Source organism: Berkeleyomyces rouxiae (genome assembly GCF_048999995.1).
Source record: "Berkeleyomyces rouxiae strain 22BRR77 chromosome Unknown BrBRR77_ptg000005l, whole genome shotgun sequence".
NCBI classification, from domain to species: Eukaryota; Fungi; Ascomycota; class Sordariomycetes; order Microascales; family Ceratocystidaceae; genus Berkeleyomyces; species Berkeleyomyces rouxiae.
The window spans coordinates 1,107,299-1,132,614 of NW_027396495.1; the positions used below are offsets into that span (position 1 = coordinate 1,107,299).

General features: G+C 52.3%; 9 protein-coding genes across 9 annotated transcripts; 4 read left to right on the forward strand and 5 right to left on the reverse strand.

The window, feature by feature from the left end:
• Nucleotides 1-944: 944 nt before the first annotated feature.
• Nucleotides 945-2,667, forward strand: BROUX77_005437 (uncharacterized protein; the record flags this gene model as incomplete). The annotated part of the gene is made up of 8 exons (XM_073750311.1): nt 945-1,038; nt 1,151-1,200; nt 1,263-1,307; nt 1,382-1,529; nt 1,596-1,676; nt 1,736-1,902; nt 1,966-2,283; nt 2,344-2,667. 8 exons carry the CDS (start codon nt 945-947, stop codon nt 2,665-2,667), a joined length of 1,227 nt encoding a protein of 408 aa, XP_073604323.1.
• A 2,678-nt stretch (nt 2,668-5,345) lies between these two features.
• On the forward strand, nt 5,346-9,155 carry BROUX77_005438 (uncharacterized protein; the record flags this gene model as incomplete). Its single annotated transcript, XM_073750312.1, has 1 exon — nt 5,346-9,155. One exon carries the CDS (start codon nt 5,346-5,348, stop codon nt 9,153-9,155), a length of 3,810 nt encoding a protein of 1,269 aa, XP_073604324.1.
• A 420-nt stretch (nt 9,156-9,575) lies between these two features.
• On the reverse strand, nt 9,576-12,482 carry BROUX77_005439 (uncharacterized protein; the record flags this gene model as incomplete). Its single annotated transcript, XM_073750313.1, has 2 exons — nt 9,576-12,094; nt 12,176-12,482. 2 exons carry the CDS (start codon nt 12,480-12,482, stop codon nt 9,576-9,578), a joined length of 2,826 nt encoding a protein of 941 aa, XP_073604325.1.
• Nucleotides 12,483-12,794: 312 nt separating this feature from the next.
• On the forward strand, nt 12,795-13,542 carry BROUX77_005440 (uncharacterized protein; the record flags this gene model as incomplete). The annotated part of the gene is made up of 2 exons (XM_073750314.1): nt 12,795-12,902; nt 12,973-13,542. The coding sequence occupies 2 exons, from the start codon at nt 12,795-12,797 to the stop codon at nt 13,540-13,542; spliced, it is 678 nt and encodes a 225-aa protein (XP_073604326.1).
• A 267-nt stretch (nt 13,543-13,809) lies between these two features.
• On the reverse strand, nt 13,810-15,936 carry BROUX77_005441 (uncharacterized protein; the record flags this gene model as incomplete). The annotated part of the gene is made up of 2 exons (XM_073750315.1): nt 13,810-15,456; nt 15,547-15,936. The coding sequence occupies 2 exons, from the start codon at nt 15,934-15,936 to the stop codon at nt 13,810-13,812; spliced, it is 2,037 nt and encodes a 678-aa protein (XP_073604327.1).
• Nucleotides 15,937-16,734: 798 nt separating this feature from the next.
• Nucleotides 16,735-18,934, forward strand: BROUX77_005442 (uncharacterized protein; the record flags this gene model as incomplete). Its single annotated transcript, XM_073750316.1, has 3 exons — nt 16,735-17,500; nt 17,552-18,112; nt 18,168-18,934. The coding sequence occupies 3 exons, from the start codon at nt 16,735-16,737 to the stop codon at nt 18,932-18,934; spliced, it is 2,094 nt and encodes a 697-aa protein (XP_073604328.1).
• Nucleotides 18,935-19,153: 219 nt separating this feature from the next.
• Nucleotides 19,154-20,140, reverse strand: BROUX77_005443 (uncharacterized protein; the record flags this gene model as incomplete). The annotated part of the gene is made up of 4 exons (XM_073750317.1): nt 19,154-19,332; nt 19,402-19,581; nt 19,690-19,790; nt 19,935-20,140. The coding sequence occupies 4 exons, from the start codon at nt 20,138-20,140 to the stop codon at nt 19,154-19,156; spliced, it is 666 nt and encodes a 221-aa protein (XP_073604329.1).
• A 461-nt stretch (nt 20,141-20,601) lies between these two features.
• BROUX77_005444 (uncharacterized protein) lies at nt 20,602-22,945 on the reverse strand (the record flags this gene model as incomplete). The annotated part of the gene is made up of 3 exons (XM_073750318.1): nt 20,602-22,509; nt 22,571-22,750; nt 22,823-22,945. 3 exons carry the CDS (start codon nt 22,943-22,945, stop codon nt 20,602-20,604), a joined length of 2,211 nt encoding a protein of 736 aa, XP_073604330.1.
• A 479-nt stretch (nt 22,946-23,424) lies between these two features.
• Nucleotides 23,425-24,790, reverse strand: BROUX77_005445 (uncharacterized protein; the record flags this gene model as incomplete). Its single annotated transcript, XM_073750319.1, has 3 exons — nt 23,425-23,735; nt 23,801-24,633; nt 24,717-24,790. The coding sequence occupies 3 exons, from the start codon at nt 24,788-24,790 to the stop codon at nt 23,425-23,427; spliced, it is 1,218 nt and encodes a 405-aa protein (XP_073604331.1).
• Between the last annotated feature and the right edge of the window lie 526 nt (nt 24,791-25,316).

Sequence of the window (25,316 nt, forward strand, 5' to 3'; positions counted from 1 at the left end):
ACCTTATCTCTTGGAACTAAGCATCCTATGCAAAAAAGCAAAAGAGAAGAGTAGAGTAAGCCACTTCACACATTGTATTTAGTTTCATAGCTCATGGGATGAGACATGAAATGAATATGTAGTCTGCGTATGTATCCCGAATACCGAGTGCTTTTAGGTAGCCTTGCTAAAGATCCGTTGCGGCTAGCCTGTGTAGCGTATACAGAATAACACGGAGTTTTATTTGGTCTCTCTTACTACACTGGTGATAGTTTAGGGGCGAGTGAGAGGCCAATTGGCTTTCTTGGACTTTTCATGAGCCTGCTGGTAGATTCGACGTTGGCTTCTAATATTGAAGAGTAGAGGCGTCCCTAGCAAATACGCTACATCCGCTCCTAAGGCTCTCGTCACTTATATGAGCTCCCATACCAGACTTTTGCAAGTTGAAGGTTGCAAAAGAGCATTTGCAGATTACTGTTTGCATATCAAGGCATTGATATTCTACCTCTATATGTGTAACTCTTTTCTCTTTCCCCATTCCCCATGCATCTCGATGTCTGGTCCCCGTTATTGCTTTTGGAGTTTCTCATTTGTGGCACACTGCTTCCATGATGCGGGAGCTCCCAACAGGACGTCTTGAAAAACAGATCTAGTTTGGAATTTATATCATTTTGTTTTGTTCTAACTTGCCCGTCTTTCACTTCATCCCGCTCCATGCACCCAAGATTCTGGCAGCTTGCCTCGAGAAGCTAGATCTTGGGACTATTGGCGGACTTACGTTGATGTTCTCAGGATCCTTCCTTGTCTACAGACCTGTCTGATCTACTTAACTGACCTGTTCATTTTCTCCTATAATACAGACGTCTCCCCTTTCTTAACTATTACTTTCCCGTGGCATTTCTCGTTGATCTATCAGCCTAGGTACAACTTCTTTTGTACGCAACTTAATTAAGACCGTGTTGAAAATGGAGCAAAAGAGGCTGTCTTTGAATGCCAAGAAGTGGCGGTTGATCATAACTATAATCGTTTCTTTTGCCTTTTTCCTTGCTGAGCTTTCTAGTAAGTAAATGATCCCTTTTCTCGCAAGCAACAGAGCCTCTCGATCCTCTAGAAACCTTTTGGGCGTGGCTTTTTTTCTCGGGTGAATACTTGCTTACAATAGTCCTATTAGTTGGTTTGAAGACCAGATCGCTTGCACTCATCGCAGATGCGTTTCATTATGTGAGTAACTGACTGCCTGTAACATGCTCAGTATGCAAGTCCTGGTCTAACCCTACTTCTAGTTCAGCGACGTCATTAGTTTCATTGTAGCTTTAGTAGCAGTCTTGGTAGGATATTAACGAAAGGCCTTGACGGGTCGCCATTCACTCTAGTTATATTCCAACTAACGGCAACTATTTAGTTATCTTCCAAAGAAACAGCCCCGCGCAGCTTCTCATTTGGCTGGGTGAGAGCTCAAGTTCTCGGCGCCTTTTTCAATGGTGCGATCTTAATAGGCCTAGCAATCAGCATATTGGTTCAAGCCATTCAGAGATTTATCTCGATCGAGAGTATGTTAACAACCAATATTCGTAAATATGATCCCCGAAAGCTATACTCATGCTGGTGTAACACAGAGGTACAAAACCCATTGATGGTCATGGTGGTTGGTGCGGTCGGTCTGGGGTTGAATATCATCATGATAGCATTTCTCCATGGTAAGTGTTTCAAGAACTACTACTTCGTGTCCAAGTCTTTCATGACTAATGAAATGTAGAGCATAGCCACGGTCATTTCACGCACAGCCATAACCATACACATGGCCAGGCCGATGCAAGCAACTACAGTGGCAAGATACAGCAGACAAGTTGCCCATCTTACATAGATGGACCCAAGTTTGAAAAAGCCGTTTCTCCCGAACGGACTTCCGAGGCCAGCGAAGCAGTAAATTTCTACCCATTTGTGTTGTTTTTTTACAAATCAAAGACCCCTAACATATATTTGCAGCCTCTTACGGACCAGCACAATCATCGCCATATTGAAAAGGGATGTTTTCAAAGCCACGGGCGCGATCTTGGGATGCTCAGCGTTCTGGTTCATGTCGTTGGTGATGCCATCAACAACATTGGAGTCATCATCTCTGGTGCTGCAATTTGGAAGCTCCAAGACCCAAATCGATACTACGTTGATCCTGCAGTCGGAGTCTTTATCTCGCTCATGATAATGTTGACTACTGCTAGAGTGGCCATGAAGAGCGGGAGGATTCTCATGGAAACGGCTCCGGAAGGATTGGACCTTCAGGACATCAGGCATGATTTGGAAAAGGTACGTCATGACAAGTCACATGATCCAGCTGAAAGATTAAAATTCAGCTAACAACACTAGATCCCGGGTATCCAATCAATTCCGAAGTTGAATGTTTGGAGTCTCGACGAAGAGGTGGTTATGGCTTCGGTTCACATGACCGTGGCTGATGCTACAATAGCCGATTTTACCTCCAAGGCCAAAGTAGCAGGCGAATGTCTTAGTGCCCATGGTATTCACTTGTACACTTTGCAGCCCGAGTTAGACGTCTACAACAAGTCGGAGTCTTCTAGAAACACCTCGGGCGCCCTCCTGACTTCAGTTTTGGCTGTCCCACCTCGGGTTTCTTCTACTTGTGCTATCCTGAGGACAACTCACCCAGCCATCAAAAAGTCCGACCAATAGTAAGCCCATAACAGCTACACTACTGGGAGATGTCTAAGCCACCCTAGTCAACTATGGGAGCGTTATAAGAGAGCCACGGCAAAACGAGGCGTGCAATGGGACAGATACGAGAACGAGAACAATATGCTAGAATTCTAGAGAGAGGGAAAGTTGACCTGGCTTCTGATGGTGAATTAGTTTACGTCACAACCGAGAGAAATCAAGACGTGTTGTTTACTAGTGATAGTTATAACTGCACGAAATCGGATCGAGGGTAGTTAAGATAGGGTTAATACATGAGATATTGAGGGTTGGGAATGGGATTAGGGTTAATGCATGATTCGAGGAATCTACACAATTACACCGGCTACGGCGATGAAGTTCCCCCGTTAGGTTGGGGCTTCAAGCCGTAGATAGCGTCAGATCTAGCTCAAGCTAATGATTCTACTATACAGCCAAAGCGGGAAAGACTCGAGCAATCGTGTTCGACTTGGACCGTGAAAGCAACTAGACATGACAGAATAAATGAAAAACCAGAGGTCGGCAGGTCATGTGGCCGAGGCGGCGCAGTGGAGACGTGCATGGAGATTGGGGCCCAGGAACAAGTGACGGGACGGAGATGATAGGTCACTAGTGCGTGTAGGCGCACTAGCATGAGGCCGAGTTTCAATGACGGCTTCTGAAGAGCCCCAAGGAATACAAGTGCATACATACATTCATGTAGGTAGCACTAACTACAAGTTAGTCTAAGACAGAGAGCGGCAGCGTGTAGTGCAGTGACTACGATGGAAGGAACAAGGGACGCAAATAGACGATTCCATGGCGTGGCAGATACGCTTAGCAACAACTTGCCATGCTTGGAGTGAGGCTCAGAAGGAGGAGGTGGTGCGTACATGGAGTGCCAGGCAGTATACGTTGCAAGGCTCTCGTTGGTTTGAATTGAAAGGCGGCGCTCGCTGTGCCTTCGTTTCTTTACCTGTAACGAGCTTAGCTTGACGAGAGGGCACGAGCACTACGCGCCGGGGGTGTTGAGATTCTAGGAAGAAGAGAGAAAATGAGATATCAAAGGAGCCCACCTCTGAAGGAGCGTGATATTCCTGGCCTGCTACTATAAGTATCTCAGGGCTGGTGCAGACTTATTCAGCCCTGTTATTTGACAGTGGAGAACTCGCAGTTAGCGACTTTGAAAGCAACTAACGTGAAGATTTTGTTCTGCTGGCGTGTTTGGGCTCTGAGCGTTGGGGGTCGTTGGATATTATCGTGATGTCCCTCAGAAACAAAGATTATGTAACTAGTTAGTCAACTAATTGATTTGGAGTAATTAGGAGTTATGGATAGCTGGTCTTATTATTATGCAACAATTCATAACTCGTTGACTCCGCCATTCATCAAAGTCTCTGGTTGCGCCTATTACTCAGCAAGTCTTCGCAACTTCCCCGTCTTCACGTCGTCACGTCGTCACGTCTTCACGTGCTGTATTTTTTAACACTGGCAAAAAGAGTAGTTGCCAGGGGGCTTTGGCTGATGTTACGCCTCCAATCCGGTTTTTTCTTTTTCCAACTAGCCATGTGAGGTACAAGTATACTTGTCTAGGCATCTTGACCCGCCAGAGAGTAGTTGCTTGCTGCAATGTTATGTAGGCTGGTTGTCTCCTCTTCTTTCTTCATCCTTCAATCCTTCCTTTCAGCTTTCCCTGCCATCGCGAGGCTTGGGTTGTCGTTAGGCGGGACATTTCTGGATTGCGGACTTGGGTTTTTTGCCTTTCTTTTTCCTTCGTATTGTGGCCTTTTCTGGCTGCTGTGCTGCTCGTCTTTTTTTTTTTTTTTTTTTTTTCGCTGTTTTTGGCTCCTAACTAGGGTCAAATCAGGCCATCCATCATCTATACTTGTCGTCTGCTTGGCGCCTTCTTCGAATTCTCTCTCCCCATTTTGCTGGCATCCATCCATCCATTCATCCGTTTGTCCTACGCTCTTGCCTTCCTGCGTTCCGCAATTGCATACCCGCATCGTCGCTGCGTTTTATTACTCACCCCTCCTTCCCCTCTTGTTGACAGCGTCTTCCAGCTTGACCTGCTCCGCCCACTGTTACTGTTGCCCCGCGGCGACTAAGTCATGAATTCTAGCCTGTTCGTGGTTGCTGCCTCTCTCCAGCGCTGGTGAGAGAGGACCGCGACGATTAAGCACACAAACTCGCACACACGCCGCATTAACTGCGCTGCAGAACTGCGCATTAGCTCTGTATTTTTTTTGTCCATCCAACTACCCATCTACTCGGAGTGTTTGACTCCCCCTCTTTTTGTTTTGGGCTAGCACAACACCGCTCTTGCTCTTTCTGACGGTTGCTCCTCGCCTCTTTCCCATCTGCATCTGCATACATTTAATTTAGCCTTGCGCAAGGCAACTGCTGATTGAGCGCTTTTGGTCCGTCATCGTAATCAAGGGTATCACGCGCTTCGCATCGCTCCGCAGCGCACCACAGAACAAACGCAGTTGCCAATTTGCCCCGCCCCCGCCATCTGCTCTGAGGCTGATTACGACGCCATCCACCAACTAGTTATAACTATTAGCCTCACTCTCCAACTCCCCACGCCCAGCATCCGCGCGATCTCGCCCCCTCTGGCGTGTCTGTTTCTGTTTCTCGTTCTGTTTTTGTCGTCTCTGCCGCTCTCTTCTCTTCTTTCATCCTCTTTGCTATGCACCATGCTGGGCAAGCTCTTTAATCTGGGCTCCGGCTCAATCAGCCCCAATTCACAGCAGCAAACCTCCAGCGGCTCGTCCAAGCCTGTTCTATCTCTGGACTCTGTGCAGGAGGACCTCCACACACGCACTCTTCTATTTCCCGACCCCCAAACGCTACAACAATGTCGGAATGAACAGCTCTTCCCCTTCACCTCGCTCTCGGCCCCAATCAGTGCCGTCCCGATCCAGCCATTCGACTACAACCCCGACATCTGCATCGACGATCACGATGTTAGGGTTATAGTCATGCAAGACGGCATGGGTGCATCAGTCAGCTCGTCGCTGCTATTCGACAGCCATCCGTTCGTCACGCCAGTCTCGCCGCCCTCTTCAGCTACCACCGAGCGCCCGAATATCCCCGAGTCATGGAAGATTTCCGCCCAGTCACGAAGAAGCAGTGTCCCGCATGCTTCGGCGGCAGCTGGAGCCCGTGCCATGCCCTTTGAAAGCTCGCAGCCTCAGCCTAGAAGCGGCGCCTTCGACAGAAGGTCGTCGACCAACGGCCGCTTTCCCTCTGCCATCGAGACCGAGTCGCAAAAAGCAGGTCGCGAGTATCGGGAAGAGATGGCGACCTTTATGAGCTGCATCTTTGGGAATTCCGAAATGCTGTCATACAAGGGAACCTCGACAAAGGTGCACCTATACAACGCAGATCAGCGCGGCTCGGATCTCTCGTCATCTGCGTTAGGTACCGATGCGAAAAGCTCGACGGGACGGTCCAGCACGCGCTCCCGCCTCGCCCAATCATATTCATCCGATGTCATGTCACCAGGGTTCCCTCCCGCCTTATCATATGGCACATCCACCACGGCAAGCAGTAATACCCGCTCTAACGATAGCAAGCGGGTTTTGATAACGCGCCTGTTTCCTGTCGTGGTCCCAACGGATAGCATCCCAGCGAACCAAGCTCCTGAAGATCCTGTATTCAAGCGCCCGCAGCAACGGCCCAAAAGAACGCCAATGTATGCTGTTGTCCTGGTGGTGAATCTCCAGTCCTTTTCTGCACTGGCCAACAAAGCCAACTTCCGCGGTTCCGGGTCTTTTACAGAGAATGAATCTCTCCCCTCGTCTTATGGCTCGGGCCGTCCCATGGCTTGGAATACGCCTGGCTCAACTGCCCCCGAGTCCGTAGACTTTTACATTCCAGAGTCTGATGACCGCCTAGAGCACATTACACAGCATTGGGATATTATTATGCGCACATTGACCCAGTTGCAGTCGGTGTTTGCGACCTCTATCAGCAACATGTTGAAACAAATAGACATGTCCATTCCTGATATTTCTACCCCATGCCCTTCACACCGAGTGCCGCCTATAAATCCCAAGGCTAACTCGAAAATGCTTGCACTTCCTCCTCATTGTTTTTGTAATGATAGAGGCCTGGCCAAGCAGGTTGACGTTGCGCGAAATCGCATCGTTTCAGGCTTGCAGGCTGAGCGTGTCTGCACTGGCCAGGGCCGTTGGTCAACGTGGCGCGATGAAGCTCGCGTCATCTCACGGTTGCAGCTGGCACCTGGTGTTAATGGACGGGAATTCTTTTACCGGGTTTTGACTGGCTTTCTGGGCACACATACACAGTGGCTTCAGGCTCTAGGTCCCGATCTTTACCGCCAGAGACACTTTGAGCGCGAGAAGCTGAAAAATGACGAAGATCTTTTGAATCCAGCCCGGACTATCATCATCGGGAAAGACAAGATGGCCGCAAGACGACTAATTTTTCTTTTGTCTGCATTTCTTCCTGCCAAGGAAAACATCTGTAACTCCCAGTCTCTCCGTCCTGTCACTTCAGCATCATTCAACTTTTCGGCTTCCCCTCCAGGCTTTGCTACTTCGACCCTAGGGAGAGAAAAGCCGCTGCGAAAGAAGATGACCCGGCGCTCTGGGAAAAACAGGATACCGAGTCATAATCGGACGCCCAGCCAGAGCACTCATACACCCTTTGTTTCCTCAACCCTTGCGCATCTCACTCTTGACGGTTCCCAGCCCCAGGGTCGTCACGAATCTGATGACCTCTCCAGTCGCCCAGCCCCGCCCCCGTCACTACATGGGATCTCCAGTCAATCACACGGGAACTCGGTGGCGCCGGAGAAGAACTTTAGAAAGAGTAGTATTGCTGCGTCTACCACTGCAATGCCTGAGCCTGCTGTCGCCCATTTCGCCACTCTGCATCGGCATGAGAACCTGCGGGCGCACCGGCCAGGGAGCAGTAGCAGCATTGCTGCTGACGATCTCAAACGGTCTCTCCATCGAAGCGAAAGCATGTCCAATGGCTCAGACAGCATGGCAGGCAGCTCTCGGTGGGGCTACTTCATGGGCGGGTTTTGGAGTGGGACAGTTCGCAGAGAGTCGGTGACGTCAGTGACCCAGTCTCACCTGTCCTCGCCTATTCGAGGGGCTACAGCAGCAGGGGGGCCAAGTGGAGGCGGACCCCGCGCAGACCCACTTTCGCCTCGAAAGTCGACTGATAAACGCCAGGAGCGGATCGCCAAACTTGGGTTTAGTTCTGAGCAGCTCTCCTCAGTGGCCGCCCTGCAGGTTCCTATCCCCGATCCCGAGCCATCGCCCCGTCATGTGACGACTCCTCCAGAGCAACGCAATGCTCGCACAAACACTGGGCTAAAGAGCGCCGCAGAGATTCAACCTCGGCAGCCCATAGACATGCCCCACCCATTCGGCTCGCCTGTTAAGACGTCCATCAACCCCAAGGACGGTGTCATCGATGTTGATATCCCGTTTACCGACTTCTTGGCGTCATTTGAGACTGCCGTTTCATCGCCCTCTAGCAGCGGCTACATGTCTACGCCAGGCATTAGTCATGATGGCTTCGCCTCCTTTGAGCAATCGTGTAGACTGTCCTCAGATGCGGACACTCCACTAAACGTTGCCGGTTGGTTGCAGAGCTTTCATCCAGACTTTATACTCCAGGCCGTCCCTCCACACGAGCGTCTTATGGACCAAATTCAGGAGGCCCTACGAAACGAGCCGTCGCCCGCGTGCCTAGTTCCTCCATACGCCTTAAATTCAGAGTCTCCCACCGAAAGATGGGTAGATGTGAGCAGCGCCTTGATCGCTGACATGACCAAGGGTACCATCAGCCGCATTCGCTATCGGCGTTTAATCGTGCCCCGCGAGCGTCCTATGCCATCTCGCCCCGGAAAAGGCGGTCCCTATGGCAGCACCACTGTCGTGACACCGTGCATCGAACCCTATGAAATCCGCCATAACGAACAGTTTGAGGTGGAAAGAATTGGCACAGTTGAAGACATTCTTACTGATGCTATCGACCGCGTGGTTGCTCAGCCTGGTGATCTGACTAGCGTATCCTCTATGTCTGATATCGCAAGCGCCAAGAGTATAGTCGGTAGTCTCAAGACACAGCCCAACAGCCGCCTTGAGCCTGAAGCCCCCATCATAGTTTCATCGTCCATGCCGCCGCCCTCCTCTATTTTCCCTTCTCTTCTTCCATCTATAAGCATGCCAGCGCCCTCTCTTAGGCCGTCTGCCCCGCGCGATGTCCCCACCCCTGCGCACCAACAGCCATCTCGCGAGGTCTCTCGCGGCGAGTGCAAGGCCGTTGTGCTGTCGTCCTTGGCTAATCTCGTGCGCGATGTTCTCGACAAGCGCGACATGATGGCTGTGGATGATGTGGAAGATCCCAATGCCTATGTCGACGATAGCGTGATGCGCCATGCAATCCGGCTCTGGCTACATGCTGCCGAAAGTGCCGTTGAAAACAGCCCGCCTGGTGTCCCCCCCATGCGTAGGTGGTGATGGACGTATTCCTCAACCCTCTCTTTGTTTTCATTTTCTTTTCGAGTCACACATGAATGACCATATTTCCGATTTTTCAGCTTGACGATATAGAGAACAACAGTTTTTTTTTCCCTTTGCATACCATTTTTCTCTACTTGTTCCCGTCCTTTTTTACACTGTTTCTGTCTTTGGTTGTGATGCTAGCGACGGCGTCTTTTCTGCTTTAGTGCCTTGGGATTATAATGAGCCGCCGAGCTATTGACCATGTACGCACCTTTTCTTTTACTGAATATATGCATCTAATGATGACGATAACCACACAATTTGGCCTACGAGTTAGTTGACTGTAATGTGATTCTATGTTGCACGAAAATGTATTTTGGCAGAGGCCAAAGGGCCCTGATATTATAACCGCTATCATCACCGTCCCACGCCCATCTACCGCCTCTTCTTTGCCGGCCGGGCGTTCTTGAGCCGTTTCTTTTCTTTTTCGATTCTGCCCTTGCGCACGTCGTCCATGCCCTTGATTTCCTTCTTGCTGCCCTCGCCGTCTCTGAATCTACCGACGCGCTTCTCCCGAGCCTCGGCGACTCTCTTCTTGCGCACGTGGTAGTCGTCTCTGAACTTGTCTGCCTCCTTGGGCGCCTTCTCCTGCTTGTGCTTGAAGCGGCGGCCGCCGAGAGCATTGCCACCAGCAGCCTGGGCGCGGACATCGGCAATGGCGAGACGGGCAAGGCCGGGTTTCTCGGCGTCGCCGGTGCGCGGCATGCTGACGTGGTGGGCCTTTTTCCAGCGGTCGAAGCGGCCGCTCTTGAAGGACGCGGCAATCTTGACGCCCGACTCGCCGACAATTAGCTTGGAGCCGCGCGAGCCGTCCTCGTCGTTGGCGCGCGCCACGTACTTGTTTTGCTTCTTGTCCCAGCGCATGCCGGCCGGCCGCGACGGCTCGCCAAAGCCCTTGGCCCCGTCGTCGTTGGTCAGGTCCATGGTCACGGCGCGCGCCGCCTCGACAAAGCTTCCCGTCTGCGAGCCAGAGTGCACGCCGTAGCCGCGCTCTTCGGCCGCGTTGAGCGTGCGTGGCGTGTATGACATGAAGACCTCTGGGTCGGCAAAGGATGACTGGTTCTTGCGCTGCGCCTTGGGGTCCGAGATGGTGACTTCGAGGTCGTCTTCGTCATCGTCATCGTCATCGTCGTCTGAGATGGCTGCGTCGGAGCCTTCGGCCATGTCGCTGTCAGAGTTGTAGACAGGCGCGGGCTGTGTCGAGACGTCGTCGCCATTTTCCATGCTTTCATCTTCGTCTTCTTCGTCGTCGTTCTCTTCCTCATCCTCCTCTGCAGCCTTCTTGGGCTGTCTGTTCTTTGGTACTACCTTGCGGCGAATGTCTCTCATGACTTCGAGGGCTTCAGCACTTGAGGACTTACCACCACGCGCTACTTCAAAGATAGTTTCCGGCGGTCTGTAGCCACTGATCTTGGCCAGCATTTTTGTCAACGCCTGGCTGTCGGGGTTCGTATCTATGCCAAACTTCATATTCAGCTGTGTCCACTCCTCCGACGCAATCAGCTCCTTTGCGCGCTTGGCACTTTGTGCCGATGCGCTGTGGCGTGTTCTCATGTATAGCTTTTCGGCCTTTTCTGCGACTTGGCGGATGGCTGCAATGTCGTGGCCCTCGCTGACCACCTTGGCCACCCATTCGTGGTTGTCCTCAATCGGCCGGCGCTTTAGCGAGCCCACGACAACGTCCTTGGAAAAGTTGACCTCGCCCTTGTTTTGGCCGACAATGAGCTGGCGGCCCAGGAAGAGCTGCAGATCAATGAGGTACGGCGCATCAACGTCGCGCACCAGACTGTATGACCAACCGGTTTGGCCGGCACGGGCCGTACGACCGACTCTGTGGACAAAGACCTTGGGCTGGGGAGGGAAGTCGTAGTTGATGACGTTTTTCAAGACGGGGATATCGATACCACGGGCGGCAACATCAGTGACAACAAGGATATTTGTCCGGCCACAGCGGAAGTTTTCGACTTGGATACGACGCGCCTCCTGGTCCAACGAACCGTAGACAAACGAGACAGCAAAGCCCGCGTGCTGAAGAATGTCGGAAAGGTATTCAACACGGTGCTTGGTGGCAGCGAAAAGAATTGTCGAGTGCTCTGTCGGCTTACCCTTGCCAAAGGCGTCCGGGTTCGGCTTCCGCTTCTTGCCCTTCTCAAAGCCCCGCTTGGCACCCTCGGGAGTGCCTGTGGGCATCTCAATGACGTCGTGTAGAATGTGGAGCAGGGCGCCCTCCTTCTCCTCGGCCTTGACGGTGAAGAAAGCGCTCTGCAGATCGGGGGCAACCTTGGTTTCGGCATCGAGACGGATCAGCTCGGGGTCCTGTAGACCGGCACGGGCGAATTCAACCAGGGATGCAGGCAGAGTGGCGGAGAACAGCAAGGTCTGGCGGGAGAGAGGGAGGGCATGTAGAATCTCGGTCAGTTGGACAGCGAAGCCCATTTCGAAGAGGCGATCGGCTTCGTCAAACACTACGTACTTAATAGAGCTAAGATCCAGACGCATTTCAACCTTGAGATGCAGGAACCGACCGGGCGTAGCAATAATGATGTCAGGGTTGGAGGCCATCATAGAGAACTGCTCTTCTAGACTGTCACCACCAACAAGCAGCACGCTCTTGAGATCCGTGCCCTTGCCAAACTCTTTGACAACCTTGAGAGTCTGGATCGCCAGTTCACGGGAAGGCGACATGATGAGTGCGCGAGCACCAACACGGACACTGTGCTGTTTCAAGCGCTCAATCATAGGGATCACAAAGGCCGCAGTCTTACCGGAACCAGTCCGGGCCATGCCCACGACGTCCTTCTTGGCGAGGATGACGGGAATGGTCTTGCGCTGAATCGGGGTGGGCACGGAGAAGCCCTTTTTGGTGATGGCTCGTAGTAGATTCGCGTTGATACCTAGGGCAAAAGAAAAGACACATTAGATTACCGGTTCAACCCTCAAGCCACAAAACACAGATGACATGGCGTAAAACTCACCCATAGCCTGGAAGCCTCCGCCCTTCTTGACGCTTTTGCCCTGGATGTTGGTTGTCTTGCGGAACTGCGCAGCCTGACGCAGCGCAATAAAAGCCTCGTCATCGTTGTCATCACCGTCGCCCTGTCCTTCGCCATCGCCATTCATCATGCTATCAAAGTCGAAGCCATACTCGGCGTCCTCGGCCTCAATGTTGAAGCGCTTCTTCTTGCCGTCATTGTTGTCGGCGTCGTCGCGCGTATTGAGCGAATCAAAGATGTCAACCTCGTTTTCTGACGATTGCGCCAGCAGCTTCGATCGTTGACCCATGGCGACAATCTTGGGGAGCAAAACAAAAACAACAAATGTCAATGTAAATCAAGCTGCGATCTCGATTTCACGTTCACAGCCAAAAGACCCAAGGCAAAACCCAGCAGCGAACTTTTTAGTGGGGCACGAAAAGTTAACTGCCAATACAGAAGGATGCTATTGTCTTATCTTATCGCGGCTATCGATAAGCATCCTTCAACAGCGAGGCTGCCAGCGAGCGATCACCAAATCCGTGGCTTATGGCTGCCTCTACCTGTCGCAAGTCGCTTTACTGTCCTTTTTCGCCGCAAAGATACGGGTGTGGTTGGAAATATGGGCTTCAAGAAGATCTCCAGCACTGCGCCGGAAAAAAAAGAGTCGGAGAAGGATGCGCTCGAGGCGTTGAATGCGCTGGACTCGGAGGCTAAGGAATTTGACAAGGTCAGTACAAGTCGCCAGGATTTCAGACCAGGCCCGCGAGCTCCCTAACTTTTCTGGTATTGAATGTCAGGACGCCGAAATCGACCGCATCCTGCGCGCATTCCGCCTCGATGCCTACGCCGTGCTGGACCTGCAGCCAGGCGTGGCCGAGTCCGACATCAAGATGGCCTACCGCAAAAAGTCGCTGCTGATCCATCCCGACAAGACGCGCAACGCGCAGGCGCCCGAGGCCTTTGACCGGCTGAAGAAGGCGCAGGTCGAGCTGATGGACGAGAAGCACCGCGCGCGGCTGGACGAATCGATTGCCGATGCGCGGCGGCTGCTGATCCGCGAGAACAAGTGGACGGTGCACAGCGAGGAGCTCAAGACGCCCGAGTTTGCCAAGATGTGGCGCGAGAAGACGCGCTTTGTCCTCATTGAGGAAGAGCATCGCCGCAGGCGCCAGGCCAAAGTCCAGATGGAGGAGGAGGGCCGCGAGCAGAAGCGCCAGGAAGAACAGCTCGAGGAGCGCAAGCGAAAGCGCCAGCACGATCAGGACTGGGAGGCTACGCGCGACGAGCGCATTTCGAGTTGGCGCCAGTTCCAGAAGAAGAAATCGGGTGGCGACGGCAAGAAGAAAAAGATGAAGCCGCTTGGCTGATTGGGTTGGAACTCGCGATGTCTGGTTTCTTGCTCTGCGGTGGGACGGAATGGATGGGGGTGTCTTTATGTTTACGCTTATGCATGTATGTATATGATTTTGATACGGGGGTCCATCAAGCCTCCAAAGTACAAGGCTTCTCTCGATTTACTACGTTTTATTATGGCAGCGTCATGATGAGTGAACTGCAAAAGGGAACACATCACTACCTCTACGCCATATCAACCTTGACCGCGTTCTTTTTTACCCCTCCCCGTTTTCTATTTTTTAGGCCGTGGGCTGGTGCTTCTTCTTGTAGGCAAGGAAGCGCGTAAAGTTCATGACAGTCTCCTCGGCTCGAAGCCGCAGTTCGGCTGTAGCCGGATCTTTCTTATGCACTCGCTTGAGAAGCATCTTGACCTTACCAGAGTTATCCTCCAGGTGCTTGAAGAAGTTATCTTTCCAGAACACTTGCTTGTCGACTTCCTGCTCCTCATCCGCGTAAATGTCAAAAATGTTGTTCAAAACTTCCACGGCGTCCGCAACAGGCGTGTCCGCTAGCTGCGATATCAGAGTCATCAGGAACACGCCAATCTCGCGGTTGCGCGCAACGGGCGCAGGAGGCAGTGCAAGCTGGCCCAGCACGCCGATGCACTTGACGCCCAAGCCCTGGAACGGATCCGAAGCAGCGGTGCCCCCGGCCGGCTTCTTGTCGGTCTTGGCCGCGCCCTCGGCCGAGTCTACAGCTCCGCCCAGGTTCTTGGAAGCATGGTACAGCGCAATAAATTTGGCGTGCTCGGTCCCGGCATACGGCAGGTCCTCCTTGAGCACACGAGCCACACCCCACGCCAGGCTGGTCACGTTGGTAGCCAGCTCGACATCGGCCGTGTCCATGGCCAGCGTAGCAGCAATAATCTGCTCCCAGATACGCGAGGCCACAGGGGTCCAGGCGGCGCGGATGCTGGCGCTCTTGCCATCGGAGAAGTCCAGGCATGAGATTGACCAGGCGATGTTGTTGAGGGCGGAGATGGCATGGGACTTGACGCGGACGTCCTCTTCTTTATCAGTTGATAGCGCGCCCAGGCGAATCATTTGTGGGGCTGCTTTTTGTAGCATAATAGCGAGTGTAGGCAGGTCCTCAATTCCTTCATCGTCGTTGGCACCAGTGACATTTTGCAGGTCATCGAGCATGGCCTCCTCATCCATAGAGTCATCGTCGTTGTCGACTTTTTCGCCATTCTGGGAGCCAGACTCGGAAAGGCTCTCGTCGTCAGCCACCTCGTCCTCGTCCTCGTCCATCATCTCATCATCCTCGCCGGCAGAAGGTCCTTTCTTGGAGGTTGCGGGAGTGTCAAAGGTCGAAATAACATTGGTACCAATAGAGGCCAGGATTTCTAGGGCCAGCTTGACAATCTCACCAGGTGCATTCCACTCTTGGCCCTCTTTGGGCTTTGGTCCGCCAGCTTCATAGTCCTGCAGGGTGCGAGCCAGGCGGCGGATTAAAACCTCATCAGTGGCATCTTGCTTTCCAGGAGATAAGTCGTCCCACTCCATAGCCCCAAAGATGTTGTGCAGCACACCGCAAGCCAGCACAGACGAGGTGCCGTCAAGCTCCTTTAGCCTCATCAGTAGGTCAAAGGCCCCGGGGGTAGCCAAGATCTGCTCACACATTTGGCGGTTGTCCTCGGTGAGAATCATGAGAGAGGTCATGACCTCGTCGGCCGCGTTAGGGTCCGTGGACTCGCGCGAAATTAGTGTTAGCATGAAGTTGATGATCTTGGGGCTGGCGTTGATCTTGGTCCAGATCTCTTCAGAGGCCTCAGCCAAGCGACCCACTAGCGCACCGAGGGCGCGAGAGATGCGCCAGACGATAGATTGCTGGGCTCTAGTGGCTGATGTAAATGGGGTTTCCTCAGACTCAAGAGTCTCGAGAATCTAGAATCATGTTAGTCGGGATACCAAAAATCCTATTCAGGCAGCTAGAGCCTGATATCACAAAGAGCCTCATTGCAGTCTTTTCCTTACCGTCGTGCAAGCATACTCGATAGCCACCAAAATGTCCTGGCGGACCAGGTGCACCGAGAAGCCGTCGTCCTCCTCCTCTGCAAGAGTCTTCATAATCTCCCAGCCAGACGCTCTGCTGTCCAAGCTGGCATCAGTCAAGGTCTCGCTCAAGACGATTCGCACCAGCTGTTCGCGCAGCATGAGCTTGCGCACCTTTTCGTTAGTGACGACATTGGCGACAGCCGACGCAGCCACCGAGCGAGACTTAGGATCGGTAGCCTGGAGCTCCTTGAGAATGGGCAGGACCTTTTGATCTCGCAGAGCCACCAGCTCGGGGTCCGTGGGAGGCTTTGGCTGGCGATTGATGGGGTCCTTACGACGCTGCTGGCGGTTTGGTCTAGACTTGCCCATGGTGAAGATGTGGTCTGGTGGTTAGGTAATAGGCTGGAGGGCTTGATACTACGAGATGTGTGTAGTGAAATTTTCTGGGACGACAAGGGTCTGTATATAAGTACTGTAAAGGCAGCTTCATCTGTATTTTTCAGGCAAGTGTGGCGCTTTGATCTGAAGTGGCGATACGCCACAGTTGAGGCTCCGTCAAGTTAGGGTTGGATAAGGGTCTGACAGCACCATGATGCCGTCGTAACATGTGAACAAGTTGAATCTAGCAGCAAGTATTGGTCTCTCTGGCAAACCTGACGAACAGACGAGAACGAATAACTCACCAACTGAAACTCCACGGCCCCCAGGCCCCAGGAAAAGGCCATAAAACCGGGTGCTCTCTGCCCGCATCACTGTGCTTGGCCTCGCGCCTCACCGCCCTAGCCAGCCAATCACAGGCCAGCCTGCAACGGCGAGGACGCATCGCTATTTCGAGCTCTTATGCACTCGGCACAGCATCTCAGAAAACAGAAAAAGCACCGGCCATCGCCTCCGCCCGCGTTGCCTCGTGCTGCCCGCTCCATAATTCTCGATTCAGGCCGTCGGTTGCGTCTTCGAATCCGAGCTCCCCTCCAGCCTGCATCCGAGGCGCCAGCGCAATGTGAGATGCCATACCAGGCTCCGATATAAACGCACCGTCCAGGCCTCTCCAGTACTTAGTTGTGTCTCTCCAACCTTTACTGCGTGTTTCCCTCGACTTTTCGCCAGCAATCCTGCAATCTCCTCTTGGGCTGCTTCTGCCAGTGTCCATTCCCCCGTCTGCCAATCATGGCTGGCCTTCGCAGCAGCATCAAATCTCTCCTCTTCGACTCTGCCGCCGACGATCTGGGCAAAAAAGACGACGACCTCCCGCGACAGATGCCCGCCTCACACTCCGCAACATGGTCCCCATATCCTCGACTGCCCGCCCGGCGATCGGCCTTGCGGCGCCTGGCAATCCTGGTCTTTGGTGGCGCCTGTCTCTTTGCGCTGTTCAAGACGCTAACCATGCGACATGACTCGGTCGACAGCCCGTTCCACCAGGGCGCCCCCATGCACGACCTGGCGCAGAGCAGCCATCTTACGGCATTCTGGCACGGCCAGCTGCCGGGTACCCCGCCTCCTCGCCAGCACGGCGACCCGGTGCCAGGCGCGTCGCCGAAACACGAGAAGTCGGCCACGGGCGCCGTCTCGCAGCAGGTGGTGCAGTACGAGCAGACCTACAATGGGCCGCTGCGGTTCGCCGAGCTCGGCCTCACTCTTCTCAACATGCGCAAAACTGGCGGTACGCTGGTTAGAAATAAGAATGTCCTGTTTGCTGCGGGTAGCTACAAGAGCGCCGCGGCCCTGATCCCGCTGGCGTGCCAGATGAGTGAGGAGCTCAAGAACTACGTCCACTTTGCGCTATTAACCAAAGACGAGATGTCGCTTGACGACTTGAAGCAAGTCAACGGCGTACGAGACACATGCAAGGTTATCTTCCACGACGCAAGACCCGACTACACCCTCATTTCGTCCATGTCGCGCATGCAGATGGCTGCCGAGCGCGCTATTTGTAAGTCTGTGCCTCGTGCCTTAGGCTCATGTTGATGCTAACCTCCCTCAGACCACATTAACATGCACATGCATCCCCAGGCCGTCATCATCGACGGCTCTGGCAACGAAAACTCCTTTCTGCTCAACGGCTTCCGCGACTATGCCGCCGAGGCAAAGCTGGCCCTGATCGAGCTGCCTGGCGGTCTGCCCAAGGAAATGTCGTTCCTCACTATGCTGGATAGTGTTGCGCTGTCCAACTGGAACAAAGCCACCGTCGACATCGTCGTCCGAGCCCCGGCCCATGGCTCCGCTGGCCTGCTTCGTCTGCTCAACTCACTGAGCGAGGCTGACTTTGCCGGGGTGTCTGTTCCTCATCTCACTATCGAACTGCCCCACAATGTCGACGTTACCACTCGCCGTTTTCTCGAGAGCTTCAACTGGCCCCCGTCCCATGGATCCGGAGCCTCTCGGACCCGTATGCTCAGCATCAGACATCGCACTACTAAGCGCCACCCGTCTGAAGAGGAGAACGCCCTGAGATTCTTTGAGTCGTTTTGGCCCACCCATCAGAACTTCTCGCACGTGCTGCTCCTTGAGCCGACTGTCCAGCTATCGCGTAACTTCTTCCATTGTAAGTCTCTGTTTCATTGCCAAAAATTCAACCCCCAAATGACTGACCGTGCCAGATTTGCACTACTCTATGCTGCACTACCGTTACTCGCATGATGCCGAAGTTCAGGCGTGGGACCAACGCCTTCTTGGTATCAGTCTGGACCACCCCACGACACATGTCGATGGAATTGACCCCTTCCAGCAGCCCCGGAAATACATCGAAGTAAGCGATAGCGAGCGGGCCGAAGAGTCTTTTCTCTGGCAGGCCCCTACTAGCAATGCCATGCTCGTATTCGGCAACAAGTGGGCTGAGGCGCACGATCTTGCCTCGGGCCTTCTCAATGCCCGGCCCTGGAGAAACATCTCTACCGCGTCCGACGTTGCAATCCAGCCCAAGATTCTCGGCAAATCCTACCCCTCGTGGATGGAATACCTCTTGGTCCTTTCCCGCGTCCGCGGCTACTTGACCGTCTACCCCAGCCTCACAACCGCCTCCACCGTCGCTGCCGTCGACAGCAGCAGCTACACTGCGCCCGAAGAGTACACCGCCGCCGAGGCCAACCAGTCGAAGCAGCGCGCGCGCAAGCAAAACGCCTTGTTCAGCACTGGCTCGACCATCGCCACCTTGGACACGCTCTGGCGCAACCGCCTGCCGATGCTGGGAGACATGCAGATCCTCGGATGGCAGGGCGAGGTTGCTCGGCTCGGTGATGTGAACAGTGCTGCAAAAGACTACGTGCCCGAGTTCCGCTCTCTCTACGGCCAGTGCACGGCAGAAGACCCGATAAGAGTCCGGAGGGAAGGGTCTGTCGGCGACTTGTTCTGTCGCGGCCTGCTGTAAACAAAAAAAAAAGTTTGAATTTGTAAAAGTTTCCTCGTTCCTTCAATCCACCTTGAACGCGTTTATTGTACTTGTATCTACGCCCTAGGCCTACTGTTTTAAATTGATTACATATAGCTAGCTATCCGCCTTTTCGGGATAACAGGAAAAAAATAAACACGCCAAACAACGAAACCAAGTGATACGATACCATGAGCTAGAGAGAGGCTCGATGCATAACTAGCCATCAAGCATCGCAAGCAGGCCAGTAGCTGCATCTTCGTTTTCGTCTATACTTTCAATGACTAGGAGAGCCACACAGGTGCCCATGACACAAGCACCGACCATTCCAATGACCAGCTGCGTGCCCCAGCCTGTCTGTACCAGTGCTGCCTTTTTTCCATACTTGTTGAGGGTTTCTACCGAATGACTGTCAGTACGCCGCACGTGATGCATCTTGTTTATTAGAGGGGGCATTTGGTTCGTACCAATGTAGTTAGCGAGGCCGACCAAAAGCACGGCAAGCGACAGCACCCAGAAGATGGCGCCGAGCGGCGTGGCAATCCTGAGCTCAAGTTCCGACGGCTCGGACTTGAGATGGAACGACAACACGATTGTCACCGCTACGATGGTGATGTACATGGATAGTTTAACGTACGAAAGAAATGCTAGACCGTGTTAGAAGAAGCTGCCGTGATAGGTTTCTGGCGTGTAATCCCTCCCTCCTCTGACGCTAACAGCAGTGCCACGCCTGCCAGGGCCACTGCAAGACTTACTTCGTTCATTCGCACAATGGTCGCGGGCATCCGAAGTCTCGTTCGGCACGAGCAGCGGGCCGAGAATAGGCCCCATAAAGAACGGATTCCGAGACGCGTCTCTGCATGACGTTGGTTAGCGCCCCCCTGTTCTCACGAAATGTTCCAGCCGATCCCTTGATTCGCCACGAGGCACAGAAAGAAGACGACAGAAGAACAAAGAAACGAAAAAAAAAGAGTTGGCGCCAAGAAATGCCCTCGCTTACCTGGCCAAGATCGCCTCAACGTCCACCGGCCCCATCACGCGCTCCATGCTCAGACCCAGTCCGCTACAGCAGCCGGCTGCGTCGGCCGCATCGGCATCGCGTTCTCGCGCTGTGTGCCGCCGGGCTTGGCCGTGCGGCTCGTGCAGCGAGCTGGCATCTGAGCCACGCCGCAGTCCTGCGAATGGATTCGGACGTCTGCTTGCCATTTTGTGTTGGTCTATCCGTCTATTCAGGTGGTGCTGTTTGAGTCAATCTGAACAAGATAGAAGCGAGAAAAAAAAACAAGGGAAAAGTCCTGAACCTTGTCAAAAGTGATGCGAAAAAATATATACCTATTTGAAGTCATGGAAAGAATTTCAACACACATGTCCACCCCAGCTGGAAGAAAAAAAAACAAAAAACAATAGCCCAGCAACAAGATCAGCGATACTTTTTGTCATGTGGTGGTACTTGCGCCCAAAGATTTGCACGTGAGCTTAGATCAAGTCCCCAAAAGGAAACACATGTCGTCGTGAGTGGGGTTGTCATGGCGTGCCGAGAGGCGCTAATTACGAGGCCAGAATCCTTCTAACCCTGTGTACTAACCCTAGAGACCTGGTTCAACCTCGCCTCTTGGGAGCCTCTTGGGTATTGAAGCTCGTGACACTCCCACATCAAGTTCTTCAACCTAACAGCGCTCAAACACCCGGTACAGTCCCTTGAGATCAGCAACCTCCACCGTCCCCTGCTTCATCATCTCGCTCGTAGCTACCATCCGCGCCTTGAAGCCTGGAAATAGAACATGCTCCAAGGCCCAGCGAACATGCTTGCGGCGGGCTGCGACTGTACTGTCGATTTCTTCGCGCTCGATGGCCTCCTTGTCATGGGGTAGCGGCGGTAGTTGTTCCGGGACGTAAAACATTGCTAGCTCGCGCAGAAAACTATCAAAGCAGCCCTTTTCCTCGTTCCATTCCACTCCAGGTCCCAGCCGTAGGAGAAATCGAGGCAGTTTCGATAAGGCAGGGGTATAGCCACGGGCCAGTAACGGGATTGAAACGAGTTCGCCGGCGGGTGTGATCTCGAGGGAGAAGTATTCGTGAAGCATCTCCCGACGCTCAATAAGCTGCTGGGCTACTTTGTCGGCCAGAGTTTGGGCATCAAACTCGTCTTGACTGGCTGCCGCCTCAAGTTCGGATTTAGCAGCAATCAACAGCGTTTCCCGCAATCCAAGAGACGGGCTAAATTTAACACTGCCAAAGTTTCCAAAGTCTGTTAGACCAACTTGATAAAAGTACTCAAAGCATGCCAAACCGTAGTCTAGTAGGTACAGCTTGACGCCGCTTTGTATCGCAGCCAACCGCTTGTGTTCGTCCACAATGCCGACAAATGTGTGGTTGCCTAAGACCTCGGTAAGATCGTTGTTCATATCCTCACGTACTTCGGCACGCAGTTCTTTGATACTGCGTAGGCTGCACTTGGTTAATTCCCTATCAATTGTTTGGTACTCTGGGACTTTCAAGTCTTCCATTCCATCCGTGACATCAGTGTCATTGCTTGGGCTTTGACTTTGACTTTGCATTTGGCCAGCCTGAAACATGGTTGTGATTTTGCGAGAATTGCTATCTGTTCGCACAAGGCTGTTTGAATATCGACGACGCTTGGCTGACGGGGCGGGGGTGGATTTTGAAGTTCCTGCATCGCTATCACCAGCATTCGAAGAAAAGGAAACACCAGGCAAAAGAGTTTGGGTCATGAATGAGCGGCTTTTGTCGTGCTCCGTGAGCTTGCCGCTGATGCTATCGCAAATGGCCTGAATGATTTCGTCCTCGTTGAGGAAATGAACCTCTCGCTTGGTGGGATGGACATTTACGTCAACCCGGGCTGGCTCAATTTGCAGACTTAAATAGACGAAAGGATGTCCGCCTTTGGGCAAAAACGGTGCATACACTTGTTCCAGCGCCTTGCGTATTATCGTTGATTCAACGCAGCGATGATTGATGAATAATAAAAAGGTTGTTTTCTTGTGGCTGTAGTTGGCGTTGGTAGCATAGCCATGAGCTTCGAATCCCCATCGCTTTTCCGCGGCAGAAAACTCGACCAACTCATCTGCAATACTCGATGAATGGACTTGGCGGATGCGGTCAACTGTGCTTGCGCTGGCAATAATGGAAATGCCTGAAGATGCGTCGCCTTGCTTGCGACATGAAAAGGCCACATGAGAGCAATGAACAGAGTACCGCCCGACTATGTCAATAATCTTGTTGTACTCCTCCGCCGGCGAGCGGAATGCACGTCTTCTCGTAGGCACATTATAAAACATGTCTTCTACTTTGATTGCGGTGCCTGGTCTACCCGCAACGGCCTTTGGCTCGGCAGATTGACCCGGCTTTGGCGCAGCCATACGGCCATCTTGATAGACAGCCTGCCATGCAAGTGGTGAATCCTTCGTTTTCGTGGTCACAGTCAAATGGGCAATTTGACTGATGCTCGAAAGAGCTTCCCCGCGAAAGCCATACGTGGCAATCGACTCCAGGTCTTCAAAGGCAGAGAGCTTGCTAGTGGTATGACGTTCGCAGAGAATAGCTAGATCTTCTTTCTACATTTGAGTTAGCTATTGGTTATGGAGATTGCCGAACGACGCGGGTAGAACAACGTACTTGAATCCCGCAGCCATTATCTGTCACTTGTAGTAGTTTCAGTCCGCCGTCCTTCACAAGGATCTCTAGCGCAGTGGCGCCAGCATCCACAGCATTCTCCATAATTTCCTTGAGGGCGTTCACGGGAGCAATTATGATCTCTCCGGCAGCAATCTTGTTGACTACGTTAGGGTCAAGTGCCTAAATACTGTTAGTAAGATGATTGGCTAATGTGCTTTTCTCAGAGGAACAATGGGCGCAGGTGTAGGTTACCTTGATTCTGCGAGGTCCGGTATTCTCCCGCGCTGTGGCGGTTGGGTTTGTGGTCTTGGCTTCATTTTCCAGTTTTAAAGTAACGTCGACCTCCATCTGGTCGGAATCTGGGATATTTGACATCTGATCTGTTTTGTCTGGCACAATGTCGCGTGTCTTGGAAAAGTGTGAATCAGAGGTGAGCGTTGAAGAGGAACAAAACGGAAGCGAAGAGACTTGGAATCTACAGAGACAAGGCGGTGAAGTGGCAGAAAATCAAGAAAATCTTGTCCTTCCAAATGATCATGGTGATGAGTTACAAGAGGCAAGAGCAACGACGCACGATAGGATGTTGCCCAGGTTGTACAGTTGATAAAAGTGGAGCACTCAGTTGATGGACTAACCCTAACTTGATGATACATGTCAATCTCACATGAGAACAATGGAAGCTGCAATGCCGCGTGGAAATCAAAGATTGGTTATCATATTCGTCATGTGTAGAAGTTTGAATGGTAAAAGTCGAAAATTAAGTTTAATATATTAGTCCAGTGGATGAGTGAATGAACAATAGCTCAACGATATTGATCAAAATGCTGCACAAACGATCACTCTAAAAGTGCCAGTTACATATCTGCACCATCAAGTTTCGCAATCCACTTGGGCATTTCACTAAACTTGTCTTCAAACGTGCGCTCAAACTTTTTACAATCGATGTAAATCTGGTCGGTTTCCTTCCAGTAGGCGTAGCAGTTGGAAAATATCTGCCTCACATCGGCGGAAAACTCGCTAGAACTGTTGTATTCATGGCGTTCCATCTTGCCCCGGATGGTACCAAGATCCATGGGCTTCTTGATTTTTTGTAAATAGTCGGGCACGCCATCAGCAATAGGGTCGACGGGCTGTTTGAAAGGTTTCACTAGGCGAGTCCAGAAGCCTGGTTGGGTGTGGGAGGTTAGATAACAGTCCTGAAGGCAGAGATAGGGGAAGAAAACAGCATACCTGGCCCTGACAGCATGCGGTGCAGCAGATCGGCGCAGAAGTTTACTTTTGGATCTGGGCCTGGGGCAACCTTGGGCATTCCACTATATCTCCGTTTTGGCTCAGCATAACCGTTGCTGGGCATCACAAACGTCTTTTTGAGCATATTCGGACGTGGAGTGGAAGTGGTCAAACTGGACCGTCGTTTTCGTTGATTCACATCTGATGGACCTCCAGGCCCGTGGTCGGGATTCACACGTGCCCTCTTGTGTCCTCGTTGGTCATCATAGCCTTCATTTGGATTGTACGCAGGGGGGACCTTTTGCTCTTTCAACAATGTCATCAAAATGATGAGCTCGCTGAGGACGTCCTTTGGTAACGCGTTGACAAACTCGGACTTGTCATCTGAGTCACGGACGAACTTGGCCGCCCATGTAAGGAGAAGCTCCCGGATGTCAGAGCCCTTTGGGGTTTCTTCCCAAACTTGTACTATCAGGGGTGCAGCTGGGATGCGACTGGATTTCTCTCTCACATAGCACATGGCTTCAATGGTCTGTTCACAGAGGCCATCGATATCAAGATCTTTACCGGCTTGCCACAGTGCAATGAGGAGTTCAAATGTGGGCAGCTCTTCCTCTGGTACCACTTCCCGAGTGAAGAGATAGTGCTGCACTAGGGCAAAGACCTCGGGGCGCAGCTTTGGTAAACGGACTATGTGCTCAATAGCTTTTTCTGGAGAGGCGGCAAAGTGTTGTCGAAAATAGCCTGAAGTAGACGCAAGAAGGTCTTTTTGTATACCGAATGCTGTTTCATTCTCTCCGACAAGAACAACGGCAAATGAGGCGTGGGGTTTACTGTTCTATGTTAGTAAGGGAAGATCCAATATCTGATGTGTGATGTAAGAGACAGGGGGAGTTGCTTTGATTGGCCTGCTTACAGCCATGAGAAATGCGGCTCTGATGAGGGATAGGACATCTCGTGGCTCCTGTTAGTGGTTGTGAACGAGGACATGGCGTGAATGCAGGTCAAGGCATAGACAGAAGAGTTTTTCGGGCTTTAAAGGAGATTAGCAATGCATGGAGCAGAGAAGAACGTCATGAGTGGGGGATAAGAATGAGTTGAGGCGAACTTGTGAGCGGGTAACCTGAATTGGGTGTATCGCGAATATCTCATAGTGTTTAGAAGATGCAGGCCGCGAGGTCAAGGGAGCTTAACATGGTTTCTTACCGATATAAGTGTGGCTCTTGGAAAGCCAGACAGAACTCTGGCAACACGATTGAGAGCGTAAACAACAGTATGGGCGTAATATAGATGCAAATAGCATGTAAGAGCAGCAAGCAGAGCGTGGGTTTGAGACGGTGTGTGAGTGAGATTTTCAGGGCAAAAATGAATCTGGCAGGCCTGGTGAAGTCCCGATGTGTAGTTGAGCCGTTGAGTCAGCCATAACACGCGATGAAAACAAAGCGCATGTCGTTCATCCAAGTTGATTAAACCAGCCCCAATCAGGACAGTATCGATACGATTAATGGTTAACAGG